At 41.1% G+C, this 21,269-nt stretch overlaps 1 protein-coding gene across 2 annotated transcripts in view; it reads left to right on the forward strand.

The window, feature by feature from the left end:
- pxdn (peroxidasin) overlaps window positions 1-21,269 on the forward strand; it is a 245,960-nt gene that overhangs the window by 210,226 nt on the left and 14,465 nt on the right. For both annotated transcript variants that reach the window (XM_043678736.2, XM_043678744.2), the window contains one exon: window positions 2,474-2,682. In XM_043678736.2, coding sequence (XP_043534671.2) covers window positions 2,474-2,682 — 209 coding nt within the window. The remainder of the gene's footprint in view (window positions 1-2,473; window positions 2,683-21,269) is intronic.

Raw genomic sequence — 21,269 nt, forward strand, 5'->3', positions numbered from 1 at the left:
GCAGGATGGAACAATCAGGCAGGAAGGAGAATGAGTTCTTAAATTATTCAGAGTTAGCGAGTTTCAGCCAGTGAGGTTCAAGGCAGAACTAGGTATTTCATGTAAAAGTTATAGGGCCAGGTTATATGTTTCCTTATGGGTAAGTAGATTTTCCATTAACAAGTTTTTGTTTAACATGCAGCATTATGGGAGTACATTAGAAGTGCTTATATGGGAGATTTTCTTTTAACTGCCTTCCAATATTGTCATATTTACTCAGGTAAGTTTCATTCCCAATTAATAATCGAGTATTTCCATTCAGCATGAGCATGGTTTGATTGGTAAACAACAGGGAGATTGGTAAACTACAAAAGAAGCTGAGTTGAAAACACTTCATCTTCCTCCTGCAACTCTGTGTCAGGCTGCCTTTTGGGGTTTGTTATACATGCAGAGCTTGGTGAAATTTATCTCCTTCATCGTAATGAAGATGATAGGTTTCAAACGTTTCCACTTTGTCCCAAGGTCACTCATGCCCACTTCTCTCAAAATCCACAGCTATCCTCTCATTGTTTTAAGATTGTTCTGCTGTCTAGTAGTCTGTCCTGTTTCCACTTCCACCGGTAATTTAGAATTCCAAAACATGTGTTTAAACATGTGCATAGTCCCAGATCTACATGGACTTCAGTAAGGTGTTCAACAAGATTCCCCATTGGAGACTGGTTTAGCAAAGTTAGATCTCATGGAAACAGGGAGAACTAGCCATTTGGATACAGAACTGGCTCAAAGGTAGAAGACAGAGGGTGGTGGTGGAGGGTTGTTTTTCAGACTGGAGGCCTGAGACCAGTGGAGTGCCACAAGGATCGATGCTGGGTCCTCGACTTTTCATCGTTTATATAAATGATTTGGATGTGAACATATGAGATGCAGTTAGTAAGTTTGCAGGTGACACCAAAATTGGAGTTGTAGTCAACAGTGAAGAAAGTTACCTCAGATTACAACAGGAGCTTGATCAGATGCGCTAATGGGCTGAGGAGTGGCAGATGGAATGTAATTTCGATAAATGCGAGGTGCTGCATTTTGGGAAAGCAAATCTTAGTAGGATTTATTCACTTAATGGTAAGGTCCCAGAGAGTGTTACTGAACAAAGAGACCTTGGAGTGCAGGTTCATAGCTCCTTGAAAGTAGAGTCTCAGGTAGATAGGATAGTGAAGAAGGTGTTTGGTATGCTTTCCTTGATTGGTCAGAGCATTGAGTACAGGAGTTGGGAGGTCATGTTGCAGCTGTACAGGACATTGGTTAGGCCACTTTTGGAATATTGCGTGCAGTTCTGGTCTTCCTATCGGAAGGATGTTGTGAAACTTGAAAGGGTTCAGAAAAGATTTAGAAGGATGTTGCCAGGATTGGAGGATTTGAGTTATAGGGAGAGGTTGAATAGGCTGGGGCTGTTTTCCTGGAGCATCAGAGGATTGACCTTGTAGAGGTTTATAAAATCATGAGGGGCATGGATAGGATAAATAGACAAAATCTTTTTCCCTGGTGTGGGGGAGTCCAGAGCTAGAGGGCATAGATTTAGGGTGAGAGGAGAAAGATATAAAAGAGACCTAAGGGCAACCTTTTCACACAGAGGGTAGTGCGTGTATGAAATGAGCTGCCAGAAGAAATGGTGGAGATTGGTACAATTACAACATTTAAGAGGCATTTGGATGGGTATATGAATAGGAAAGGTTAGATGGATGTGGGCTGGGTGCTTGCAAATGGGACTAAATTAGGTTGGGACATCTGGTCGGCATGGACGAGTTGGACCGAAGGGTCTGTTTCCGTACTGTACACCTCTATGTAATCGACCCACTGTTTCCAAGGGTGAACTTTTCTGCAGTAAATAGATCTTTAAATTCCTTTTCTTTCTTTCAAATCTCTACATGGCCTCAATCCACCCTGACCAGGCAATCGACTGAAGTTGATTCTGAAGTTAACCCTTTCTGATTCTTTCCCTGTGTTGCTTTCAAAAGTCTCCCACAAACTCTTCTCTTTATTTCCTTTCTACTGCTTAAAGGTTACTTTCTGTGTTAGCACTGTGCAATGTGGTTGGAGTTGTTTTCTTAATGCAAGAGAACTGTAACAATATAAATCATGACTGAACCCATATATGTCTGCAATTAAGTTGTTTAATTATTTTACAATAATCTAGTAAACCAGTGCATGTGAACATTGCAATTAAATTTATTTAAAGTAACGCTTCTGAATTGTTTACATTTATTTCATTTTTGTAGGATGTCATGTCAAAAGGGAATTGATGAAATATAAATTAACGTTTTTTGAAACTGTGCTAATCGAAGTACTGACACTAAATCAAAAGTAACAAATCTGAATAGATCAAGGAATGTAAAATTAAAAATAAGAGACACTCGACATCTCATTAATGACACAATTAATGGAAAAGGTTTTGAAGGACTATGATAGATATTAAATTTTTCTTTTTCTTCTGTGCAAACAGGTTCTGGTATGAGAATCCTTGGGTGTTCACTCCAGCCCAGCTGACTCAAATCAAGCAGACATCTCTTGCCCGTGTCCTGTGTGATAATGGAGACAACATCACCAGGATACAGCCTGATGTGTTCAGAGTGGCAGAATATCCTCATGGTTATCAGAGTTGTGATGATATACCAAAAATGGACTTGCGGATGTGGCAAGATTGTTGTGAAGGTTTGTCATTATTTAATGGATGATGTTTGAGTGTTGCATGGACAAAATGGAGAAAATGAGGACTGCAGTTGCTGGAGATTGGAGTCTAAGAGTGTGGTGCTAGAAAAGCACAGCCGGATCCGGCAACATCGGAGGAGCAGGAGAATCGACGTTTCGTGAAGGAATGGCTTATGCCTGCTTCTCCTATTCCTTGGATGCTGCCTGACCGGATGTGCTTTACCAGCACCCCACTTGTCGACTGTTGCATGGATAGTTGAACATTTTAAAGCTATTTAGTGTTTTGTGAATTGTTGATGAGGAATATGTTACAGAATTCCTGCTCATCGTAACAATTCCCACAGTAAATATGAATAATTCTTTGCATCTGTTGTAAAAGTTCTAGCTATTTGGCTGGAATTATTGCTTGAGACAACAGATTGGGCCTAATTTTAATGTTACGTTTAGAAAATTCTACATATTTGTCAATTTGTTCTGACCTTCATGCTTCCCAAAAATTCAGTGATAAGGGTCTTTTAAAATTGAAAGCCAGAAAAAGAGTTTATTTGTAACAATCAGATGTAACTTCCCATCTTCTTTATGCTTTTTTTCATTTTTTTGGAGGGTGCTAGTTTCTCCATAACATCTTGTCTTATACATTTGATTCATAATATTATAATATTGCTGTGAGGGTTTTGGGTTGGGGGAGCGGCTGTGCAGTGGGTGGTGGTCAGTTGACATTGGTGAGAGTGCTGCACTTTTAGTCCCTGTTATGGCTGTGATAGTTCATCAAGGCTGCCTCCTCACCATATCTCATGCTTCAGGGATTAAGCTATACATAATCAGTTGTCTCTGTCTAATGGGGGAAAACAAAACTGCCCATGGTTCATTGTGGATTATGTCTCAAAATTATGTTATGTTATGGTGAATGGAGGGCACCATGTGACCTGCAGTGCACCTGATGGGTAATGTTGGGCATTTTGATAGCATCACCTTGGAGTCTTTGCTGTTGCCTCCTCATATAACCCAGAACTTAATCAGGATGCTTTGGCATGTTAATAAGCATACATGCAATCCATATGTAGTCACCTCCACTCTTTTCAAATTATTGTGATGTATTTTCTTCTGGTGAATTCGCGTTGGAATTGTTACTTTGCTTCAAATCCTCTGCTGACTCATTCTTGTAATTCCTTTTTCGCATTAATTGTATTTCTTTGCCCTTCATTCCCTGACAGAGGGTTTAATGCTTTTTCTCTGCAATCAAAGAGAGACTCAACTTGTTTTACTGAGAACACAGTCCATGATATTCTGCACTTGGGGACAATGGCAGTAGTCTCTGATTTTGCAACAAGTCGACTGGGTTGACCAAAGTCATAGGTAACAAGTTGTGCAATAAATTATTCACTTACGCTTAGCATGAAAGGGGAGTTGGAACCAATGAAAACCAATTAGCGTTTTTATGTGTATATAAGGTTAATGTGTTACATATTACCATAGGAAGAGGGCAAAGGAAGATATTCTTGAGATCAGATTACAGATATCCCCCCAGAATATGAATATCTTAGATAGATGTGCAGTAGTTCTGTGGGGTCACTGGAACCCAGATGTTGTTTGGCTTTGTGATCTACCATAACTAGATGTAGAATGAAGGTGATCTCTAATCAAAGAGACACATCCTAGAGCCATTCTAAGGATGCTGGGAGGATTGCTGTGCTGCGGTGAGGGAAGGAGAACAGCTGCAACAGGATTTTACTAGTGCTGGTGGATTTAGGACATTCTCCAAAAACTGAGAAAAGCCACAAGATAGTCTCTCAAAGTTACCACACAAAGCAAGCAGAATATAGCAACCCACTGGAAGCTGGGAGCAAGTGTGGACTATTTGCTATAAGGACTGTGATTCTGTGGAGACCACAATGCGTGATAAGTATCAAAGAGAAACGTTTTTCTCTTTGTAGCTTGTGTTTATTGGTGCTGTTTGCCACTTTGGCTGACACTGTCTCTCTGATTTTCAATCTTTCCCTTCCCTCTCCTTCCACTTCATGTTCTGAGTACAGAAAATCCTGATATCTTTGTTCCATCTGGGTTTGGCATTATTTTACATACATCCCTTCTGTTCCTGGCCAACTGGAAAGTTTTCCAACTGCAAAATGGTTTAGCCATTTGTCAAACCCAAGCACGTTCTTGGCTGTGATTTAGTCAAAAATAGTGCGATTGTGATTGCAGCTGCATTTTTTAAAATGAAATATTCTGTGCAAGAAGTGTTAAGTAACTAGATCCTGCTACTCTGGGGAGGTGATGGTGGATGGTAATGTCACTGGACGAGCAAGCTGGAGGCCCAGGATAGTGTTCTGGGGACAGTTGGATCATTTGGTTCACTGTGACAGCGAGTGGAATCTAAATTGGCTAATGAAGCGAGAATCTAAAGATGAAACTGTCAATGATTTTGTTTTTGTTTGACATTCTGGATTACCTCAGTTCCTTAGGAAATGAAAGCTGCTGTGCTTCTCCGTTCTGGATTACATGTGACTCCAGGCATGTGATTGACTCTTAACTATCCTCTGAAATGACCTAACAAGACATTCAATTTACAGGAAAATAGGCTTGAGTAACAAATGCTGGCTTTGTCACTGATGCCCATATTCCATAAAAGAATTATTAAAAAAATAAATGGTAGGTTGTAATGTCCACTTTCAGAACATTTTTGAGAACTACCTGTCTCTCAAAGATTAGCTTTTGTATGTTTGTATGTTAGTTAGTGTGCCTGTGGAATGAAACACAATATTGTCAGAAGGGTCTTAATGTAGCCCCAGGGACAACAAAGCCTACTCATTCTTTTAGAGACAATTTGGTGGAAGTGTTTAAGGATAATGTGTTGGGTGCAGAGACTGATGGGGTGGTACCCACCACCAAGAACATCTTCCCCTCCCCACCCCCTCTGCCTTCTGCAAGGACCATTCCCTTCACCAATCCTTGTATTGTGCTACTATTCCAAACACCACCAACACTCCCACCGAACTCCCAGGTCCCTTCCCCTGCAACCGGAAAAGTTGCAAAACTTGCCATACACTACCTCCCTCACCTCTGTCCAGGGCTCCAAACAGTCCTTCCAGGTGAGACAGAGGTTCATCTGCCTCTCTTCCAACCTAGTTTACTGTATCAGGTGCTCCCGATGTGGTCTTCTCTACATCGGGGAGACCGAACGTAAACTTAGGGAAAGGTTCACTAAGTTTCTCAGCCAGGCCTGCAGGGGCCAACCTGACCTCCCAGTCACCGCCCATTTCAATTCCCCTTCACACTCCCTTTCCAACATGACCATCCTTGGCCTCCTCCATTGCCACAACAAACCAAACCACAAATTGGAGGAACAACATTTCATCTTCTGCCTGGGCAGCCTACATGGAGTTCTCCAATTTCAAATAACCTCCCTCCCCATTCCCCGACCCCCTTCCCGACCCCTCCCCCTCTCTTTAACTCCTCCCTGCCACCAACCGGATCTATTCCTTCCATTGACCAGCCAGGACGTACTCTCTACCTATTTGCACCTATCCCCACTTCACCACCCTGCCCCCGCCTCCCCCTTTATCTGCAGCTTCCCCATACCCACCCCCAGTCCTGAAGAAGGGTTACACCTGAAACGTCGACTTCGCCACCTCCTGATGCTGCCTGGCTTGCTGTGTTCTTCTAGCCTCCTGCCTGCTCATTCTTTTAAGCTATCTTTGCTTCTATTCTGATTTTCAATGTATCGTTTGATTGAAGATTTCCTGTTTTGGGGTACAGTTGTGATATTTTCCTGACAGGTATTTGTACAACTGTTCATTCTAAATGCACTTTGTCATCTTATAGTAATCTCTTCAGGTTCCTAATAGTGAACTGAAAAATAACCCGAAGGTGCGGTAGCACTGTATTCTTCTGTGTGAAGTCGCTGGCAGAGTGAAATGATTTCCATTCATTCAGCCTTGGCTGGACATTGTCTAGACCAATACACTGTAGAGAATATAGCTGTTACTTCTGTTTATATTTGCTACTTCAGAGGGAGCCAATGTTCTTGTCTGAAGTTGCACATGTCTTTAATTAAAGGCACAGCCAAAAGTGATGTAGTTTTTTTTAAATCTTGCACAAATTTCAATTACTACTGGAATTCTTTGATTTATCTTAATATTAATAGAGTCATCAAGTTATACAGCACGGAAACAGACCCTTTGATCCAACTTGTCTATACCAACTGGATATCCTAAATTAATCTAGTCCTATTTGGCAGTATTTAGCCAAATACTCTTCCTATTCATGCACCCATCCTTTTAAATGTTGTAACTGTACCCATTTCTACCACCTTTTCTGGCAGCTTGTTCCATCCACGCACTACCTTCTGCGTGAAAAAGTTGCTCACCAGGTCCCTTTTAATCCTTTCCCTTCTCACCTTAAATCCACGCCCTCTATTTTTGGATTCCCGTACCCTGGAAAAAAGACCTTGGCTACTCACCCTGTCCATGCCTCTCATTATTTTATAAACCTCTAGAAGGTCACCCTTTAGCCTCTGACACTCCAGGGAAAACAGCCCCAGCCGATGCACCCTCTCACTATAGATCAAATCCTTCAATCCTGGCAACATTCTTGTAAACTTTACTGAACCCTTTCAAGTTTAGCCACATCTTTTCTCCAGCAGGAAGACCAAATTGAATGCCGCATTCTAACAGTGTACTGCTGCAACATGTCCGAACCCCTGTACTCAGTGACCTGACCATGAAGGCAAGCGTGCCAAATGCCTTCTTCACTACCCTGTGGACATGCATTCCTTGGTCTCATTATTCAAGGAACTTACCATGAAGTTTATGTCCTGCCCTACCAAAATGCAACACCTCATATTTATCTAAATTAAATTTCATCTGTCACCACTTGGCCCATTGGCCCATCTGATCAAGATCCTGTGCAATCAATGCTGCAATCGATACCTGTTACCTCATTTCATTTATCAATTTAGAACTAGCAATGCTGCAGAATTGGTGCCTCTCGAACCACTCCCAGAGCTCACACTTAAAACAAAAAAGGAGGTATGGCACTGACAGAAGTTGAACCCGTCACCAGCTCATTGGCCTTTCATCACAGGGAAGAGTATGTGCAGCATCTGACAGCATTTCACCAAACTACTGCCTGAAACACGGACACAAAACATGCCCCGAAGAGTTATCTAGCCTCGAAAGGTTGGCATGTTTTTTCTCTCTCTCTCTCCACTGCTGCTCCCTGACTGGCTGTGATTTCTAACAATTAGTGTTTTCATTACAGATTCCCACATCTGCAGTAATTTGCTCCTGTCACAAAAAGTGGCTTGGGGATGAACGTCTCATAGGTATTGCAGGCACACCCATCACTTAGTGATTTACTGGTTTTCATTAGCTCCAGACCCTTGCTGACACTGAGACACTTTTCACTCAGAATCCTTTAACTCACAAATTCCCCAAACTACATTCTATTTACTAGCAACATATGGACAATTACAGCTCTGGGGATTCACATCTCCCTGTGCCTTGAACGATACAGATAAAGTGCTCACACACCAACGCAAATGTCTCAGAATGCCTCTCTCCTTCTCACAGAAGGGAATGTGCACAGGCAGTGGGTGGGGGATGCCTGACATAATGCTCCTCACTTAGTTTGAGGGCCAGGCCAGCAGCTGGCAGGAAAGCAAGGAGAACATGCCTTTGCTGTTGGGCAGATTGGATATCTCCAGCCAGCTGGTGAGAAAACCTCCAATCTCTTCCTCCCAGCTGCACGTCAAGCAGCAGTGTCTTAAATTAAAACCCTTGATTAAGGGTGACTGCTCACAATACTGACAAATCTTTGTTTTGTTGAAAATAAAATTCCCTACAGTTCTTGGATGTTTATTTTGCCTGCAGTACCCTTCTTTTCAACTTAAAGGTTTGAAATGCGAATGATTGCTCCTGTGACAACTCAGCAGAAATCGGTGCCATAGAAAATGTCAACCAAAAGGAAGGCTGAGTGTGGCGATTAGGCAGCAATACTGTCAACAAATAGCCCCCTTAGTTATGTGACCCTGATCACAGAATGAAGGGACTGAAATATCACTTCACACTGGAGCAATATCAAACTTCAACAGCTCGCAATTACATGGCCCCATTAGCATAATAAACTTCAGAGGAAAGTTGTTCAACAAAACCTGGCACCAAGGAGATATTGAGGCAGGTGACAAAGACTTGTCCAAGTCCAGAAATTTTAAGGAATGTCTTAAAGAGAGTTTACAAGGTTAAATGTGAGAAATGTCAAGCGTGTAGCACTGGCAACCAAGATTTTCAATGAGGAATATGTTCAAAAGATTAAATGCTTTACAATTGTTGACTTGTATAAAGGAAAGGTAATTTTGACCTTGCTGAATATTATGCCTGAGACTTTCTTTTAATTCATCCATGGGAGCATTTGCTGGCAGGGACAGCATTTATGAACCACTGCAACCCAGGTGATGAATTTTGGCACTTACTGTCAAAAGAGGCTTACCAAATAACTGCAGTGAATCTTGCAGACAGTATGCAGTTGCCACAGTGAATCGTTGGTGGAGAGAGTGAATGTTTAAGGTTGTGGATTGAATGACGATCTATCATGCAGCTGTATCTGTTCAATGTTGAACTTCTTGGGTTTTTTAAAAGGCATATGGAGAGTATACTTTCAATACAGCTAACCTTTTGGATAGTAAACAGGCTGTGGGGAATTATTTGAGTTGTTTGCCACAGAATTCCCAGCATCTGATTTGCTCTTGCACCCATCATTATAATATAGCTAGCTTGTTCACCAAATGATTCTCTCTGATGTTATGATGGAGAATTCAATCATGGTAACGCCACTGAACTTCAAGGTGAGCTTGTGAGACTCTCCATTGTCATGGCTTTGCAGTTATATGAAATGAACATTACTTGTGACTTAACGGCCCTCAGCTGAATGCTATCTCGATCTTTCTGCATGGGTGTTCCAGCTGCTTCACTATCTGAGGTGCTGAAAATGGGTTGAACATGGTGTAATCTTCAGTAAACAATACCACTTCTGAAGAGGGAATGACATTGATAAAGCAGCTAAAATGTTCCATTTATCCTGACTCTCTGTTTCCAGTTAGTTAGCCAATCCTCTATCCATGCTAATATTCCACCCCAACAGCACAAACCTTTTTATGTGGAATCACTGAAACCCTACACTGTGGAAACAGGCCATTTTGGCCCAACAAGTCCACACCAACCCTCCCAGACCCATTCCCCTACCCTATTACTCTACATTTACCCCAACTAATATACCTAACCTACACACCCCTGAACACTACGGGCAATTTAGCATGGCCAATTCACCCAACCTGCACATCTTTGAATTGTGGGAGGAAACCGGAGCACCCGGAAGAAACCCCATGCAGACACTGGGAGAATGTGCAAACTCCACACAGACAGTTGGTCGAGGCTGGAATCGAACCTGGATCACTGGTGCTGTGCTGGGTCACTGAGTCACCGTGTCACTAAATGCAGTGCCCCTACTGTGTCATGACCAAACACCAGACATTTCCTTCAAGTGTTACACGAGCTAAGAATTTTTGTGTGTTTATAAAACCCCTTTTTAGTTTGGGACTGATTAAAAATAACATTAAAACCAGCAGCAGCAAGGTTTACCTTAAACATATTATGGCTTAATTTATTACAATCTACAGCTGGAAGTTATTTACATGACAGTTACTTGAATGGGTAACTAAATAAAAGATACTTATAAAGATGCAAGTCATTTCGGCCTTCAGAATATCATTGCAGGCCCATAGCTTGTAGTTGAGATGTTGTTTGTCTGGAAAGAAGAGATGATGGTGAAGAGTTGTGGTCAGCAAATGCAATGGCTTCTACAGTCGAGTAATCGTTGTTTGTCATTGTAAGTGGACTCAGTTGGCAGAGCAACATCAGGGAGCCAGTGAAGTTCTCTTTTCCTTTCTGGTTCTACCAGCAAGATACTAAAAATTAATGGATTCCTTTTCAGCAGAATAGAGGTGATTTCTGGGCGTCTACCCCTATAACTCCTGGTTGCAAAATCTAAGCTCTTGCATACTGTTCGCAGTTAGTACAGTGGAGAGAGGTATCTAGAACCATCTTCACTGCATCTCTTGAGATCTCTGCAAAAGAGAGCTTTTCCCAGCCAGACCGCAATTTGAAACAAAACCCAACATGGCGGTGCCCAAATAGTGGAATCATGCTTCTCTATTGGTATCTGGGCTAGTCCAAGATTGGTACAGAGTCTCAACTGTGGTCTTTTACCTGAAGTAATCTTTAATTGACTTCCAGTTGTGTCAGTCATTAACTTGAATGGCTTCCATTCTTCCAGGTTTGATGAGAAAGGATAGAGTTATTCACATCTCCAGGAAAGTCGTTTTCATGTGTTTCCCTGTATTGAAATGCCCACTGAATTTCATATGTCCCTTCTGATCCTTCTTAAGATTAGTATAGGCTGGTTTTTCCAGCCCGCTAGTCACAGTTACATCTACAAGTGAGGTCAGGTAACCATATTTAAAAACCTCCATTGTGAATATTTTGAAAAAGATAAGTTTGTTGCAAAATCTATATTACAACTACCTATTCATGACAATTATTAACCCATTATTAACTCTTCGTGTTTTCCTTCTCAAAGAATTCTAATACATCTGTCAATTTTGATTTCATTTTCACCAAATTAATAATGATTGTGAAATAACTCCACAGAGGCCGGTACCCCATCACCATCACCCTTTTTTTACATGGGGAGAATCCAGCTCCCTCAGAGCCAGCTTTCAGATACTCTCGTTTGTATCTGTCAACCAAGGCTCCCTGAGTGAACCAGATTAACAGCCTCAATCAGGAAACTCATATTCTGAGGTCCACCTGGCTGACCTTGTTATCACCACTTTAGATTATATTATGATTTTCTAAATGCCCTGTTACCATTTCCTTAATAATTCATTCTAGTATTTCCAAATGACAGATTTAGCCCAACTGGCCTGTGGTTCCCTGTTTTCTTTCTCCATCCTTCCTTGAATGAATGACTTATTTTGAAGTTCTCCAATATGTTGAGGCCCTTCCAGAATCAGCGGGATTTTGGAAGTTTACAACTATTGCATCCACTTTCTCTGTAGCCACTTCCTTTCGGATCCTAGGCCTTCAGGTCAAGAGGGCTTGTCAGCATTTAGTGCAATTAATTTTCCTTCTGCAATACGTAGTTCTCTCGTAATTGTTTAAAAAATCCTTACCTCCTTTAGCCCACTGTTTTTCTGTTATTCTTGGTATGATTTCTTTGCTTCTTCCACTGTCAAAAGACAGAGTACTTTGTGGTACTGTGGTTTTGCCGACCGTGACAAGGTGTGAATTCCTGGGATCTGCTTTGTACACAGATGTTAAATTGCAGCTAATACAGTGTAACCACATATCTAGACTACAACTTTGGAGCGATTCAAGTGTAGTTTGAATTGTTTCTGACAATCTTATAATAGGATTTTGTGCATTGTTAATGCATATAATAATATTGTGTAACAGTGACTATATGGAGGCTATTAACTTAGTTTAATCAGGTTCCTAAGTCTGTCAGTTTATTGATTTGTAGTGCTTATATATAGCTTCACATAGTTGCTTCCAACTTTTAGTCTGAAGTTAATTGATTTTTGAATCCAAAAGGAAATTTGTCCATTAAAAGGAAAAGATTTTAAATTTGAAATTTTAAAAAAGGGGTACTTTTACTTTCTCCATAATTTCTTGTTTCATAAATTAGAATAAGATTCATTGTGGATTTGCTATTTACAGGTGAAAACTTCTGTTTTTCCAAAGGACCCTGCTATAGAGCAGTGTTGCTGATCAGACCAGTCTGGAAAATATCATAATCTCAACCAGAAATGAATATGTGTGAGGCTGTTATTAAAGTCATGTTAATGATAGTTTGGAGGAAATGGGGTGTTTTTAACTAATGCTGAAATAACAATGAACATCACGTTTGATACACTGACTGGGATGTCAACGTTTTCTTTAAAGAAAGGAAAGGAAAGCACCTTTCACAGCCCCAAAATGTTCTAAAGCCCTTCAAAGCCAACAAAACATTTTTGAAGTGGAGCCAATGGTGAAAGTGTGTGTGTGTGTGTGTATCTACCACACATATATGTCACATTTACTATAGATCATAAACATATATCAGATTTATGTTATGTATACATATAAATCACAATATATAAATATATGTAAATTGATATGTAGATAAATCACAAATCGTCACAAATTGTAATTGATACAATGTGGAATGCATGGCTGCCGAGTGTGATGGAAGATGTTTCAATAATAACACAATTTGGAGGTGCCAGTGTTGGACTGGAGTGGACAAAGTTTAAAAATCACACAACACCAGGTTATAGTCCAACAGGTTTATTTGGAAGCACTAGCTTTCGGAGCACCGATCCTTCGCTCCTTGATGAAGGAGCAGTGCACCAAAAGATAGTGCTTCCAAGTAAGCCTGTTGGACTTTAACCTGGTGTTGTGTGATTTAAAGTAATAACATAACTATTTTTCTTGTTTCTTTTATGAGGTGTAGGTAGTACTGGCAAGGCTGGTATTTACCACTGTCCTTGTAGGTCATGGGAAATCAGTGTACATCCACATTGTTATTAAGGAAGGAGTTCCAGGATGATTGACCCAGAGAGAGTGATATAGTTCCAAGTTAGTTTATGTGTTGCTTGGGGAGCTTATGGATATTGGTATTCCCATATATACTGTTGCTGAGTTTCTGCAGTATGACTTCTTGATGATGAACACTCCACCAGTGTTTAAATGAATTTTTAATGAGGCAGGTCAAAACTCCAATCACACGGGCTGCTTTTTCCAAACTGATGTTGAGCTGCTTAAACAATGCTGCACCTCCAGACAAGCAGGGAGTGTTGCATTACACTGCTGATGTGTGCTTTGCCAGTGGAAAATAGGATGTCAGGTAGTGAGTTACTTGCTACAGAATCCCCTGTGCTCCTGCAGCAATGACATTTATGTACCTGGTCTAGCTGCTGGTCAGTGATAACCTTGCCAATGATGTTGGTAGGGGAGTTAGCAATAGTAATACCAAGAATGATAGATGATGATGTTGAAACATACACAATCCTAAGAGGACTTGACAAGATAAATGTTGAGAAGATATTTCCATTGTGGAGGGAATCTTGAAATAGAGTAAAGTTACAGTGAAAGGAACAGTCATTTAAAACTGGGATACAAAGGAATTTCTTCTCTGAGGGTAGTGAATAACTGGAATTCTCTACCCAAAAATGTAATGAAGGCTAGATCATGGCAAGCATTTAAAGAGGAGACATATTTTTGAAATATTGAGTTGAAGGCAATGAGGAGTTGCACAAAAGAGTACTTGAAGCCTAGGGCAGATCAGCCATGATCTTATAGAATGACAGGTTAGTCTTGAGGGCCTTTGTATGTTCTTTAAGTGCCCAGTTTATGTCTAACTAGATCCCACAAACAGCTTTGGTGATAAGCAGCTAGATAATCTGCATCAGTCTCCTGAGGTATAAATGGTGTCAGCTCCCTTGCTCTGTTTCTGATAATAGTTGACATCATTTGCATTCGCCTGAGAGAGAAAATGAGGCCACTCTGAAACCAATTTACTTGCTTTAAAAATGACACCTCCAAAGTGCAGTTTTCCCTCAGTTCTGTGCTGAAGTGTCAGCCGAGTCTGTCATTCTCAGGAGTCGGGATTGTGCCTTAATTTGTCCAGTATGCTCAAACTTTAGAAACGACAGTATTCTTATTGACTTACATGGCAATTGCTGTAACCTCTGGTCTATTGCAATGACAACCCTGTAGAATTAAATGTACTAGTTTCAAAGGTGTCTTTTTAATGATTTTGTAATTTTAATGTTTCTATTTGCTACACCAAAGATTTGATAAGTGCAATTCTGAAATCATTTTACTGCATTAAAAGGCAGAAGCACAGTGCTAATAATTGTGCTCCTGGAGCTTGAGGGCACCAAGACAAAAACATAGTGCATCGTGTTGAAAAGTTGGCATTGTCATTTTGTTCTTCCATCACTTGAGGCTAAAATGCAATTGAAGCTAGTATTCCTTGACTTTCCATGGCCCTACATATCACATGTTCAAATTTTAACTTTGGAGGATTCAGTGGATGGGACAAAGAGCTACCAATCTTATCTTTTGACCCGAGAGTGTGACAAATGATTGATCTAATATCATTAGAGATTACTGATTATAATGTTTTGACATTTCCAATGACCTTGCCACAGAAAAACATTGATGTAAGTAGTTCACAAGATGTTAAATCAGAGGCAATCTCTTCTGGAGATATGGATCAGAATTTAAATGAAGCATTTAGTAACTGTTTTTGACAAAGTTAATGAGCTGAATTTTCCATTGTTTTTGGCTCCATGTAATTTCAGAAAACTTTCATGGAGAGTTTCCAGCCGTGGCCCATGGTGACTTCTCTCATGCAATCTTCTGCTGCTCGCCTCATTAACTATACACACAGGCTGTCCAACTCTCTTCTTGTTCACTTGCTCAGGAGCAGAGCAATTGCTTGCCACTGCCTGAACCTTGTGTCTTTCACAGCGATTGGCACCCTCTATTCCTGATGAAGAGCTTTTGCCCGAAACGTAGATTTTCCTGCTCCTGGATGCTGCCTGACTTGCTGTGCTTTTCCAGCACCACTCTGATCTAAATTATATTGAAAGCCCAGCTGCCAATCAATTCGAATGCTTCAGACCTCAAGCTACCATTCATTTTTTTTAATATTTACTCATGGGACATGGTGTCACTGGCTGGCCAACATTTATTGCCTGTCCCTAACTGCTCTTGAGAAGGTGTGGTGAGCTGCCTTCTTGAACCACTGCAGTCCATGTGCTAAGGTTGACCAACACTGCCCTTAGGGAGGGAATTCCAGGATTTTGACCCAGCAACAATAAAGGAATGGCAATATATTTCCAAGTCATTATGGTGAGTACATGGAGCAGAACCTGAAGGTGGTGATGTCTCCATGTATCTCCTGCCCTTGTCCCACTGGATGGAAGTGGTTGTGGGTTTGGAAGGTGCTGTCTAAGGATCTTTGGTAAATTTTTGTTACTAGCGTCAGTGGTGGAGAGAATGGATTCTTGGTGGATGTAGTGCCAGTCAAGGGGCTGCTTGGTCCTGGTTGGTGTCAAGTTTCTTGAGTGGTGTTGCAGCTGCAGCCATCCAGGCAAGTGGGGAGAGTATTCCCATCTTACTCTTGACTTATTCCTTGTAGATACTGGACAGGGTTTGGGGATTCAGTGGTAAGTTAATTGCCACAGTATTCCAAACCTCTGACCTTGCTGTTATAGTCACAGTATTCATAAAACGAGTCCAGTGCGGTTTTTGGTCAATGGTAACACGTAGATGTTGATAGTGGGGGTTTCAGTGATGTTAATATTGAATGTCAAGGGGCAGTGATTAGTTTGTCTCTTAGTGGAGATGGTCATTGTTTGGCATTTATGTGCACAACCTTCTTTCTGTGTGCCAGATATGACTCCAACCAACAGAGTTTGTCTGATGATTTCCATTGATTCCAGTTTTGCTCAGGCCCCTTGATGTCAAAGGCTGTCATTCTAACTTCAATTCTGGAATTTATTGCTTTTGTCAATGATTGGACCAAGACTGTAATGAGGTCAGGAACTTGAGTGGTCATGGTGGAACCCAAACTTGGCATCAGTGAGTAGGATGTTGTTTGGCAGGTGCTGCTTGATAGCCTGTTGATTACATCTTATTGATGATTGAGAATAGACTGATGGGGTGATAATTGGATTTGTTCTACTTTTGTGTACAGAATATACCTGGTCAACATTTCACACTGTCGAGTAGATGTTAGTGTTGTCATTGTAATGGAACAACTTTGGCTAGGTGAATGGCATGTTCTGTGGCACAAGTCTTCAGTACTATTGCCAGAGTGTTGTGAGGACCCATAGCCTTTTTGCAGAATCCAGGACCTCTATGTTACCACGTGGAGTGAATCAAATTGGCTGAAGACTGATGTCTGTGATGCTGGGAACCACCGGAGGAGGCTGAGATGAATCATCTATTTGACACTACTGGTCGAAGATTGTTGAAATGCTTCGGCCTTCTCTTTTGCACTGATGTGCTGGGCTCTTCCTTCATTGTGGATTGGGATATTTGTGGAGCCTCCTCCTCCAGAATGTGTCAATTCTGAATATTCTGAAATAATCTCTTTCATGTCTTCCTCTGCATCTTGGATGACCTGTCCTTTAAACTAATTTGCCACTTCACTTTAGCTTATTCTGCTTTCATCTACGCATAATTGCCTGTATTCAAGTTTAAGATGTTAATCATGCACCTATAATTCTCTCCCTCAAACTGAATGTAAAACTTAAAAACATGTTATGATTATTACTACCTAGGGTGCCTTCAGTATTAATTAATTGTATCTTGTATCCAGTCTAATTTACCCCTTTCTGCTTAGTTGGCTCCAGAATATGTTCTTCTGAGAAACTGCCCTGAAACCAATTTATAAACTCCTCATCTGGACTAACTTTGATTTTTCCAATACTTATGTAGATTAAAGTAGCCTGTGATTATCAATATACGTTTCTGACAAACTCAAAATTATTTCTTCCTTTATATTTCATCCTACTGTGCTTATTGTAAGGGAGGAGTGTACCTCACTTCCATAAGTGACTTTTTGCATTTATTATCTCATATCTCATCTCTACATAATCACTCCTGCATCCTGTTTTCCTAAACTTAGATCACCCTCCTCAATTATTCTAATACCAATATTAATTAACCAACCACTCCTCCAGAGTTTTGCATATTTCTGTCCTTCCTAAATGTCTTGTAGTGTTTAGAATGCAGGTTCAACCCAACATAATCTTGCAGTTATGTCCCTGTGAAGGCGATAAAATTGTAATTACTTAATTTTATTTGCTCAGTCAGTTTGATTTCAAACCTCTGTGCATTTTGAAACAGAGCCTTTAGCTTTACATTGTATTATTTGTCAACTCTCACCTGATTTACTGATATATTCTTGGATTTGTACTCTCTATCCCTCCTGACACGCTCTCTTTAACCTTTTCCCATCCTAATACATTTCAGTTCTTACCTCGTCTCTACTCTCTGATTTACCATTTCTTCCTGAGTTTCATCCCTTGCCCACACTGTTTATTTCCCTAGTCACAAGGCTAGGTAGAATGTCGGTCCCAGTATGGTTTAGGTATAGATTGTTCCGATGGTAGGGACACACTTTCCCCAGTGGCTAGTATCAGTGCCCTACAAAGCAGAACCAAATTCTCCCTCACCATCTTTGAGCCACATTCATTTCTCCAATCTTACTTGCAACATGTCAGTTTGCGCATGGCTCAGGTAATCCGATGTTATTACCTTTTCAGGTTATACAGCTTAATTTGGTGTCTAACTCTACTTACTGACTATTGTGAACTTCTTTCCTTGTCCTGCCATTTACATACAAAGATGTCACAGTCGGTTAGCTCATGCACAGTGCAGCAATCGCACTCATCCAGATGAGCTGAAAAAACTCGAAGCATATTGAACAGTTGCAAAAGTTGATGTTTCTGCACTCTGGCCCTCTGGATCCACTTAGCTACCTCATTTGTAGTCACGCCTTCCATCCCCTGACCATTGACCAAATCAGTATACTGTATCTTAAGGGGAGTAAAACAATTTCATGGAATAATGTCTTAGCCTCTCCCCATATGCCACAATTTCTCAGCCTCTAGTTCACTGACTCTGAGCTGAAATTCCTACAGCCGTAGGCTGTTTTTGCAGATGTTTGTGTCCTGGATCACATTAAAGTGTGGAGGCACCCATATCCTGCAAGCAAAGTACATCAACTGCCCTGCTATCTTCATCATGTGTTTATTAATTAATAATTTGTACTTAATTTTAAATTAATTAATAAACTGTTCACTTCCCAATAGCTTTTATTACTGACAATTAAGCTACATTTATTCCAATGAATTGCATGCAATTACTCATAATTGTACGGACTTAATGGTCTAAAATATGTTGCATTTTTTCAAATTCCAACAACGTACATGAATGGCAGAATTTTCCGAGGGTTCGAGTGGCATGGGAAATGGTGAGAATGAAAATGAAGTTTTCATGACTCTCAATATCAACAAAAAAAAGTTTGATTTTCTCCTTTTCAACAGCTGGTTTGAAATCTGACTAGTAAGCAGTGAGCACTGAACTTGTTGTTGTAATGTACCACATTGCTAACTTACCTTTCTCAACAATTTATAGAACTTAGAATCCCTACAGTGTGGAAATCAGATCCCTTCGGCCCAACAAGTCTACATTGACCCTCTGAAGAATATCCCACCCAGACTCAATCCCCTACCCTATCACTATACATTTTACCCCAAACACATCCCTGAACACTGGGCAATTTAGCATGGCCAGTTCACCTAACCTGCGCATCTTTGGACTATGGGAAGAAATTGGAGCATTCGAGAAAACCCACGCAGGCACAGGGAGAATGTGCAAACTCCACGCAGACAGTTGCCCGAGGCTAGAATCGAACTCGGGTCCCTGGCGCTGTGAGGCAGCAGTACTAACCCATTGAGCCACCATGCCGCCCCAAGCACCTCTGTATTAATGGTCGAACTGCAGACTTTGCATGGCAGTTTCTGATTTGCAGCTTGTGAACTGGTGAGCAGCTGGGGTTTCAATACCGTAGCCAGCCGTCAACAGCGTAAGATCCCAGGAGTTGCAAGCAATTCCACCTCAGCGACTGCATTATTGATTAAGAAGGTTAGTGTGGAGCGTAGATGCATAAGGTGAGCAGTGGAATGTTGTTACAGAGTCGGAGTCTGGGCCTCAATTGATTCTCTTCCTTTGCTTTTAGGAATTCCCTTCCAGGTCCACCTCTGCCTCCCTTCTCTCTCTTCTATCTTCTGCCCTATCGTGACAGTCGTTTCTCTTTGCTGCTGGCGCTGGGCAGATTAACTGAAGCTGCTTGATGACTCCAAGTGGGCCATAAGCCTGACTCCTACATGATCAGGGCATGAAACAGTGGCCGTAAGGAGGCATTGCGTTCCCAAACCATTTGGAAATACTTTATAGAGACACTAATTTCCAATATAAGTGCTCTACTCTGAGCCAGGAGACTCAGGCTTAAGTTCCAGCAGCTCCAGAGAAGTGTCATAATATTTCTGAACAGGTTGATGTGAATATATTCCAGATGCTGGGAAGATGCATGTATTCCTGACAAGTATCAAGGACATAGAGACAGAGCATTTGGAGGTAGAAAAGGCAGGAAATGAAAAGTGGTTTACATCCAGCAGAATTAATAACCCTAGAGAAAGTCAGATTGTGAGAACTGGTAAAACATACAGTCAAACAGTGAAAATACTGCTTTACCATCAGAATACTTTTATGATTAATGTCAAGATCCATCATTTGTTACGAATTGTATACGGTAAAATGGAATTGTTGTCTTCCAGTATGGCCTCAATCGATGGTGATATAAATTGCTGCTGAAGCAGTCCCAAAGCCTATATTCACAACCTTTTTTGTTGAGTTGTGTAGATATTTAAAGAATTTGCTTTATCGTGCATAGCCTGTGTATGAATTTTACACAGAGCGTTAATTGTTTAATGCACGAGTTATCCTGTGAGATATATTTTAAGTTTGTTTACTCAGTAGTCTAGTCATCATCTGGCACTTGCTCGGATATGGCTGACAAAAGATGTAAAGAAATTTGTCTGGGTTTCCCATGGTTGCTATGGAAACACGGGTTTTTTTTTCCCGAGATCATTCTTGAGAATGGGGCTATTTATTGAAGCAGGATTTGCAGATATGTCAGATTTATTTTTGTTGATGAAAGCAGATGGACACTGTGCATCTGTGTGGGTGATGAAAGGGAAATATGTTTAAAATGTGCTTTACTGAGGTGCTTGTACTGACGAGCATTGCTGTGGCTTGCCTGCAAAACAAAGAAGCCGTGGTGAAGTGTTTGTGTCAAGTTCCCTCTAAAACAGAAGGTGATGAATTAGACTTACATGTGGATCCTCAAACTGCATAACTGCCTTTTTTGGTATCAGTGCCTAAAAATAAATGTAAACGTTGAGTATATGTAAATTAGGATCATTGGCTATAATATTTAAGGGGAGTTGGGAAATGTGTACAGGTGTAAAGGGAGATTCATGAAGCAAGGGAATTGGAGGTCCTGCCATACTTTCTGTCTGTGGGGACAGAAGGTGGGTTGGGGAGGGGAGTGGTGCCACAGCACATAGTCTCTCTAACCCTGAGCAGCCTGGAGATGGGGGAAGTTAGGGGAAGAAGGCAGGTTGCAAGGCAAGTCGACATGCCTGCGCTGGAAGAAAGGGAAGTCTTTTCCAGGACTCCTCAGGGAGTTAGGCTTGAAAGGTGATGGTCCTCAATTCAGGGCTGGTTGTATGGGAGGGGAGGTTGAAAGTTTTCTCCATTGGAGATGTTGGGACAGCATTTATGGAAGTCACCCATTGTGGGACAGGGTGCAGATCATAGTGAGGAAGTGCTTCGGACTTAGTGGGATCAGATGTTGGTAGAGGAAGTGTCTCTATGGGTTGGAGGAGGAAGCATTCCCAGTACACCTGG

Source organism: Chiloscyllium plagiosum, unplaced genomic scaffold (genome assembly GCF_037043375.1).
Source record: "Chiloscyllium plagiosum isolate Xiang-an unplaced genomic scaffold, Cpla_swu_hap1 HiC_scaffold_3, whole genome shotgun sequence".
In the NCBI taxonomy this organism is placed as follows: domain Eukaryota; kingdom Metazoa; phylum Chordata; class Chondrichthyes; order Orectolobiformes; family Hemiscylliidae; genus Chiloscyllium; species Chiloscyllium plagiosum.